Raw genomic sequence first — 9,133 nt, 5'->3', positions numbered from 1 at the left:
GAAAAAAAAAAAAAAAAAAAAAGACAACTGCGGTGGTTCCTTATATTATCACAGAACGAGTGCGCCGATCGAATGAGTTCTCATAGACTTATAATATATGTATAAGTCCATATATAAATCTATAATAAAAATATACATATATAAATTTAGTATATCAGATTTTTACATATGAGTTTAAGTAATATGTAAGTTGCGTGAGTTCCTCGAAGAGAGACATTAATCGCTGTTCCTCAATTAAATGTTGTTCCTCGATAGTATTTCTTATTGGTGTCATTTTAATGACGCTTTTGAATACAAGTGATTAATTTGTATTCACATGCACATCGAATAAATTAAATAATCCGACGAGTTAACGCTTAGCGTAATTCAGGTCTCCGCGAGAACATGATGAATTTTCGGATTTAACGGATTTGCCAACAATCACCCATAATTATTCGTAATGACCTGTAAAGGCGCTTGATGATGTGAGATTTATTACATTTCCACGTTCTGTGACTGTAATTTCTACTAATTAATGATTATTAATTTATTTTCCGTGTGGCGTTACTTTTCAGCGATAACGAATTATTCAGACATTTAAACTGTGGGATCGTTTTTGATGAAATAGTCGGATGTAGACACAGTTTGATAAAAAAAACTTTATTGCAAAATGTTACAAAATAACAATCCTACAAAATAACAATTCTATAAAATAACAAATGATACAAAATAAAAAAGATATTATACATATGATGCTCGATTTTATAAGTACAGTATTTGGAAGAGATTCTTCGTTTTTATCGTTCGGCCTTATTTCTTATAAACGTCATTACGTCGTTAACGTCATCTTTGGAGCCCAAAAAAATGGATGATCTCTGATGAATGTTTTCCGGAACGATGTCTAGAATATTAATTCTTCCGTTTGTCGCCAGACCGCCGGCTTCCTTAACTATGAAAGCCATTGGTATGCACTCGTATAGAAGTCGTAACTGAAATTATGAAATTACGGAATTAATATCAGTGGCATACTGAGAGAAAAGAAAACTGTTGCAATTACCATAATTAAAGTACGATTTATAGTCTTTTTGGAGGGCAATTATATATTTACAATAGAGAATAGTCATTGTACTGATTGATAATCGTTAGTTTTTTCCAAGATTTTTTCTTAATATATTTTTTAGATATTGTTATCAGTAAATAGTAAGCGAACGTATATGTGGTATTATTTATTATAATTGCGATTGCATTCATTGAATAAAAAACATTTTTTTTATTTACCATTTATTATCAAATTTGCTATATTAATATTTAAATTATCGTAAATGATATAATTTTTTATTGTTTGAGAGAATTAGATATATAAAGTTATTATCACTAACACTAATGATCATAAAAATGAAACTCATATATGTAGTCATAATTACCAAATATTTTTCTCTTACTGCATGCTTTGATTTGTTACAAAATTTTCATACGTACTTTAATACATAAAATAATGGATTAAATGAGAAGTATTTATATAATGCATAATAAAATTATATAATTCATATATATAAAATGAAGTTTAATAATATGTAAGTTAATTATCGATAAATACGTTCTCTTATAAAATTCTGACCCCGATATCGGACTTCTGAAAGCTGCAATCGTATATTTACCGGAACGAATAATACGCAAAGTCTGATAATATTTCATAGAAATAATTTATGTAGAAATCAGGGGTGCATTAATTTAATTAAAGTTTAAACCAGATATTTATATCGTGCCTAGGTAAAATATTTTCTAATGTCAATACTTTCCTGCACATTTATCGAATAAATGGTAAATATCTGTTTATAAGGCAAAGTGTTGTGCTATAACGGGTTATATTATTACTCAATTCGTCTGTAGTGATAAAAGCGAGATCACAGTGTTTGGCAATAATCGAAGTGAAAAGAGAGAATAAAAAAGGAAACATTATTGACCGCGATAAAGATAAATGAGATGTGTGACGTGAATATGTCGTAATATACTGTTATTATTGCTCTTATATCTGTTTTGTTCTTATTGTTCTTGCATTTGTCTTGTTTTTTTCCTTTGTGTATTTTTATAGTTCTTGTGTTTATCTCCCTTTCTTCCTCTCTCTAATTCTTTTTCTTCATTAAATAATTAATTCGATGTAAGTTCAGAAGTCATTTTACCTTGCCATTGGGATTGCTCTTGCTTGCGGGGTATAAAAAGATACCGCCGTATTTAATCGTTCTGTGTACGTCGGCGACCATGGAGCCCACGTATCTGGCACTGTACGGCTTCCCGGTTTCGGGATATTTCTTGGAATGTATATATTCCTTAATAGACGAATCCCACGTACTTTCGTTTCCTTCATTAATACTGGAAATAATCATACACGATTTCAATGGAGTCAATGATGACCGAGTCCCGAAAGTAATTTCATCCGTAAAAAGTTAACTCGAGCTTAACATCTCGTGAATATAGCGTGTGGCAATTTCGATGCATTACTCGCGATGCGGATGTTAGCCATTAGCGCGAATCGAAATTGTTTGCCGAGTATATTTCATTCCGGAGTTTTCGTTTCTTTAACTCTCTTTTGTTCATTCTACTAATGTAGATGAACTTTAACCTCTCAAGGGGAACACACAAACAACAAAAAATCAAAATTTATTTATTTTGATTCTAACGTCAATGAACAATCCAATTTTATAACGAAAAGTTATCATTTTGACTTTTATAACGCCAAAATAAACTTATCTTTAACTTTTTCTTGACTCTAAATTTCTTGACTTCCTTGGGTCTCACATAATTTTCCGATTTTTTACTTCACACGATGGATCATTTATGTTAATTTTTATCACTTTAACATATATAAGTATGAAAATTATTAAGGTCCAGTTCTACAATTTATTCTTAACGGAGTTCAACTTATTCCTCATCTCTTTCTAATAAGATTCTAAATTCTAGAATTGAAAAGAGATGAAGAATAAATTGAATCCCGGTTAAGAGTTAACCGTGAGTTGTAGAACTGGACCTAAGTGATTCTTATATATACTTTACATCTTCAGAAAGTTTTTGTAAAATTATGTGTTTACAAAAATTGTATTCAAATGTTATAATTAATTACTTAATGCTCCTAGTTTTTCAAAACGAAAAACTGTGCAAGACACAAATAAGTCAGTATCGTGTGTAAGAAATTAATATTAGTTTTTTTTTAATTTACTCATTATCTTTTTCTAATACCCGTTTTTACCACCAATGAAGAAGATTAACTTTAATCTTGATTCTTATACTCTTCATTACTTTTCATCTTCTTTTATTTGTTAGAACTAGAAAAAGGATGGAACTAGTTGAAACGAGATTAAAATTAAACTATACATTGGTAGGAAACGGGCTTAGAACTAAAAAAAGATAAAAAGTATAAAGTTAAACCGAGGTTAAAGTTAATCTACATTGGTAGAAGTGAACATTTGTTTTTTTTTTTCATCATACCTATATATATTGCCTCTGTCGGGCATACGCATGTTCCTTTCGGTTAATATAAATTCCCCAATAGCCGGATCGTACGTGAATCCATTAACGCCGTGACCGATAGAGAGCACTATCATAGTTGCCGAGCCGTATAGAGCGTATCCGGCCGCAACCAAGTTTCTTCCTGGTTGCAGAGCGGCTTGCAGGGTGGAATTTCCGGATTGTTCAGATTTTTTGTAAATTCCGAAGATCGAACCCACCGAGACCAGGCAGTCGATGTTGGACGAGCCGTCAAGCGGGTCAAACGACACGACGTATTTACCGCTCTTCTCCGTTTCCACTTCAATAGCGTGTTGATTTTCCTCGCTTATGAGCACGCAGGTGGTGAAGGAGGATGTCAGCATATTGATAAAGAGCTCGTTGCTCAGGATGTCCAGTTTCTTGACTTCCTCGCCCTGAATATTGGTGTTGCCAGCGATACCATACCTATAATATAAGGATATATGTCGTGTGCGTTTAACATCAGCTGATTAATATACCTAAATGAACATTGCGTAGTTGATTCCGATTAGTTTCGGTTGGTAATAAACTTGAAACACTTTGATTACACGAGATAAAAATATATACGATAAAAGTCGTTTCAAATATTATTTTAATTTTTTTAAAATTTTAACTATTTTTTAATAGTATTTTAAATTATCAATATATTTATATCTCTAAATATAGATTCTTTATTTAATAATCAGATATGAAAATTTTTAAGAACTTTGAACGTATAGATATTGAATCACGTCGAAGGAAAGACTCTCCAGAGATTTAAGACTTTCAAGAGAGAAGACTTTTCTCTTCTCAAGAAAGAAGATTTACGAACTTCAATACTGGAGGTTCCGATTAATATTTGAAACAGTTAAAATTTTTTGTACAATAAAATTATTGTATATAAAATTAAAAGAATTTGAAACAAGCCATTATTTAACATTAAAAGACATTGTTTTTGATACATTAAAAGCTGTAAAAAAGGGATAGAAAATTTTTATTTGTAAAATTACGAATTGTGTTGGACCATCGATTTGAAAAACAAGTAAATATGATAATGTAATCGGCCGATTACATTATCATATTTTTATTTGTTTTGTGAGAAGTCTGTAAGGTAGATGACTCATTCAGTAAATATATCTATTTAATAGATAATCGTTTTTAAAGACATATATATGTATAGAAAATATTCAAATAAAAAACATTATAATAATTGTTAATTATGTGGAAAAACAATTTTCAATTGTGTTAAAGAAATTTTAATTATATCATCTATGATTTATTGAGATTTCATTTACGGCTACTTAATCTTAATTCATAGAGTTCAAAGCATAATCCCCGTCAGATTATTGATAAGGCGAGTTTGTTTCGGAGGTCGATAGAGAGCGACCAGTCATGAAATTGTTTTATTCATACCGTGCGGTGTGTAGCACAGGCACTGTAATAATGGGAAATCATTTATATGTTATTTACATGCAAGGTTACAGAATTGTCAGGGCGTAGAGATTAATGTTTACTGGCGTGTATTGGCAGCTTGAGCACGACGGTAAATGTATGAGACTACACCGCTGCCGAATACATTTGAATAAAATAGAGAGACGCGCGCCGGTTGAGAGCAAACGTTAGCCACGACGACACTACGAAGACTTCACACACACTGTGCATGTATTGGTCCGAGTCTCTCTGCGTGCTAAATTCTGGCCGTTGTGTGGCGGGTGAAAATGTAAAATTGCATAAACTACATCCGTACGCCCGGGTATAATGTATGAAAATCTAATTCCATTTGACAGTCACAAAGCGATCTTGTCACAAAGTGACTTAAACCGTTTGCAAGTAGGAAGATGTATATGCGCGATGTAAAATGTAATAATCGTAAAGCAGCGTAGTTTCGAACTCATGAAGATTACAAATTATAATTAGATTAATTTGAATATCTCTCGTAAAGTGTCTCTATCTCTGTCGTTTAAATGTGCCATTAGGAGGTCTAGTTTACGAGATCACGAAATGTTTACCACTTCTCTCGCGCTGCTCCTTTTTCGCTTATTCGGCCACGCGGAAAACGATGTATCGCACACATTCCACACGCGCGTTATATCCTCGCGTTTTCCTCGTAAACGTTGGCAAAATTAGCTTTCACCTCGAACCAATTTCGGAAACTCATATTTACTGATTTACTCACATATTAGCGATACCGGCTTTCCTCACGGCCGAGCTGACGGCTTTTATGGCGGTCTGTATGCTATTCAACAGCTGTGTGAGATCACCGGTTGCTATTGGCGTCTTACGTTGCTCCGCCAGCACGAATCTCGTTAGCGTCATGCAGTCTGAGTCCATGATTGAGTTTTTCGATGTCATCGTGACCGTATCTTTTCAACCAGCGGACGGAACGCGAAACAGAGGCGTGAGAGATCCCAGACTGTCCCGACGGACACTGAAACCAGCGATTTCGAAACGTCGCGTTATATAAGGCCTTCGGTTAGTCAACGACATGTTATCAACAAAACAGCATTGATATTCAAGTATTTCGAGTTTCCGAAGCTCGCTGTGGCGAGCTTCTTCTACGATACCATAGGCCATAGGTGAATCTAGAAATAAGAGGTGGAGAGCCGCGTTGGCGCGTCGCAAGTGTTATTTCTTTTTAAGATCAAATATGAAAAGATTGAACACTAAACTATTATTTATATTATTATATATTGAAAAGTATTGTATAAATTCATAAAACATTTTATTTAAAATTACACATTAATACAAAAATATAATATAATAAAATTTACAATAATTTTATTTCTAGGAGTTTCTTATATTAAAAAATATTTTTGGAATATCAAACATCTTAGAAATATATTTAAAAAATATATTTTTTGTTATATAAACATTTTTAAAAAGAAAACTTCAAGGGGATGTGGCCCTCATTAAAGAATATATAACATTTGTTATAAATATTTTCAAGGAAGGAAACTCCAAGGGGGCGTGGCCCCCATGACGATCCCCCGTGGATTCACTAGGAAGTGAGATTATTTTACGATCGACATATATGTATGCTCGACCGCGAACGGTGATATGCGACCTAGTTCCGGTTTACAAAATTATTCTTCGAAATGAGTTCAAATATAACGCGATATCATTGGGCAAACAAAATCTTACTTATTTAATATTTGTTATTCCATAAATAGAGAGAATGCAATCAATATGTGGATTTGTAAACGCCAGTTATATAAAATAAAACGTGGGTAATCAATGTTAGAGTTTATTTTGGGATGGTTTGAAGTCAATTTTCGCATTGGAATTATAAACTACCATTGATTTACTTTTCCATATATGTTTCTCTCGTTCCACAAATTGATATTTTATTAATTCATTGACGCGCGGATGGTAAATTTTACACACATATACACTCATGTACATATACTATACATGACATATATAATATTATGTATAATATATAAAATTTGTTGAATTTAACCTGCCTGCGCATCAGTTAGTCACGCTTCGGTTTATAAAAGAGTAAATCCCTCGCAAAACCGATAATCGCATAAAATAAGCGAACAATGACCTAGTTAATACGCAAATTTTATTCGGTAGTTATTCGTTGCTGGTTTTTTTTTTTTCGCGTTTTATCTTATCCGGCTTGCTTTTTCCGCACATTATTTTCATCTCTGTAACGCATGTAAATATATTCAGTTTTGTTACATACTGTAGTCTTGTAAGCGAAAACTACAGAGGTACACGTACAAAAAAGAAAAAAAAAAGAGTATCGCGCATTCACACATGCACACGGCGGTATTCTATTATCCAGCCATATTATCGGGGTCGTGTAAACCGGAACTAGGTCGCATTAAGATTCGTTTCGCCGATTATGCATTATCCTTCCATGTGGAAACATAGAGTGTCGCGCGTCATTCGACGTAACGTAAGAATGATTTTATTGCTTCTCATCGCGAAGCGCAAATCGATTTTCGTGCATTTGCACTCGCACACGTATACGGAATCCCGGTCTATTTCAGATCTATTTCGAAGACACTATTATACGGTTATTTCGAGTTCAAATTAATTCCAAAATGCATCTCGCGACAGATAAGGCCTGTAATGTCGTAGCTTTGTTGTAAATGCTGTTATTACGCTGTGCGAAGTAATTAAATTAAATAGTATAACGAAATTAGTGTCGCGACGATGTTAAATCGATCGAATCCGGTTCGCCTAAATAATGGCAATTTACCAACTTGTGTGTATACAGGGACTGCTTTACGTTACAAATTATTCATTCTTTTTCCTTGTATAATTTTTCCTAGAAGGTCTTCTTCAGTAACATAAAACGATAAATATTTGTCGAAACAACCGTCAACGTTGATAAGTATTTTTTTTTAACTTTTATTGACATTACAAATAAAGCGTATAAAATGATGTACGTCGCAATATATTTTCCCAAGGCTATCACTCGGGCTACCATAAATAAGAGACGAGTACAAAAAAGTACGTCGGTATTTATTAAAGAAAGTTTCCACAATATGTACAATTTATATTTTTGTTTCTTTTGTATTTTTATGCTATTTAGACAGGAGCTTACACATACACGCCGCGTACTTTTCTACGAACTCGCTAAAAATTTGTAGCTTCCACGCTATGACATTTCTGCGAAGTGCTTTTTGTCCTCGGGCGTAGATTAAAATTGTAAGAATTGTGGTTGGTCGATGGCATCTTCTCCGCCTCGGCCGGGCTTCTACGGGTCAGACGCTCGTGTAACCATAGTGGCTGCACCGACATTTGTCGTAATTATTAAAGGAAAAAAATCGCGCAAGATGTCGGCGAGATATTTTTCTAACCGTTTCTCTGAAAAGTTTTCTCAGCTTTTTCGGTGAAACATGTGGCTCGGTCTATAGGAAGGTTTGTGACAATTGTGACGGTCTACGAATCGATGAGCTTGAATTGCGTCGGTAACACCAGTGTGTTTAATAAATCGGCTTTCGTACTCGAGCGGTCCGCGATATGCCATTCAATCCGGAAATTTCGGATGACCTAAATAAAACAAAAACGTCTTCGGTATACTCCCCTCGTGCGACCGGAAGAGTGATATGCAAGCGTCGCGTTCTCGCGGCTTTTCCGCTTGGAAACCACTTCGAGAATCAACGTTCAATTGAAAAGCGTGGTTTCGAGACTCGTAATTCTCACTAGAAGATTGCTTCTGAATTTCTGCGTGAAGGCTCTTTCGCCAAAAATTAAATTTTTAACCCGCGTGCAAAACTATTATCTTAAAATGTTATAATAAAATATAGTACAAAATATAATACGTAATACAAAGCGATAAGGGACAATTGTTCCTATTACTGTATCTGTTCCTATTAGTGTGGTTTTGTATTTAAATATAAGCCATAAAAAAAAGTAGCGCAGAAATAAATAAGGAAATAATATTTTCTTAAAATTAAATTATATTAATGTACACCAAAGATAATATTCCATTTTTTAATTATTAAATTATAGTAAATATTTTTGAAAGGTATATATATATGTATATATCACAATTTAGAGGAATTTATGTGAAACCTGTAATACCGCAAGATTTTAAGCTTCTCTCCCTATTAATGTACTGTGTTTGGAGCTGAGAGCGTTGTGTTATGAATGTACATTGAAATTGTAAGTATGATTAAAACAATATGGTTTA

The 9,133-nt window shown here is 33.5% G+C and overlaps 2 protein-coding genes across 2 annotated transcripts in view; one reads left to right on the top strand and one right to left on the bottom strand.

The window, feature by feature from the left end:
- The window catches only part of LOC108772974 (uncharacterized), a 50,725-nt gene that overhangs the window by 11,845 nt on the left and 29,747 nt on the right, over window positions 1-9,133 (top strand). The window lies entirely within an intron of this gene.
- fbp (fructose-1,6-bisphosphatase) lies at window positions 736-5,896 on the bottom strand. The gene is made up of 4 exons (XM_018538708.1): window positions 5,657-5,896; window positions 3,463-3,927; window positions 2,160-2,349; window positions 736-968 (listed from the first exon to the last, which is right to left on the bottom strand). Exons 1-4 carry the CDS (start codon window positions 5,830-5,832, stop codon window positions 777-779), a joined length of 1,023 nt encoding a protein of 340 aa, XP_018394210.1. The 5' UTR covers window positions 5,833-5,896; the 3' UTR covers window positions 736-776.

Source organism: Cyphomyrmex costatus, unplaced genomic scaffold (assembly GCF_001594065.2).
Source record: "Cyphomyrmex costatus isolate MS0001 unplaced genomic scaffold, Ccosl1.0 scaffold196, whole genome shotgun sequence".
NCBI classification, from domain to species: Eukaryota; Metazoa; Arthropoda; class Insecta; order Hymenoptera; family Formicidae; genus Cyphomyrmex; species Cyphomyrmex costatus.
This window is presented reverse-complemented; position numbering and strand designations above follow the sequence as displayed.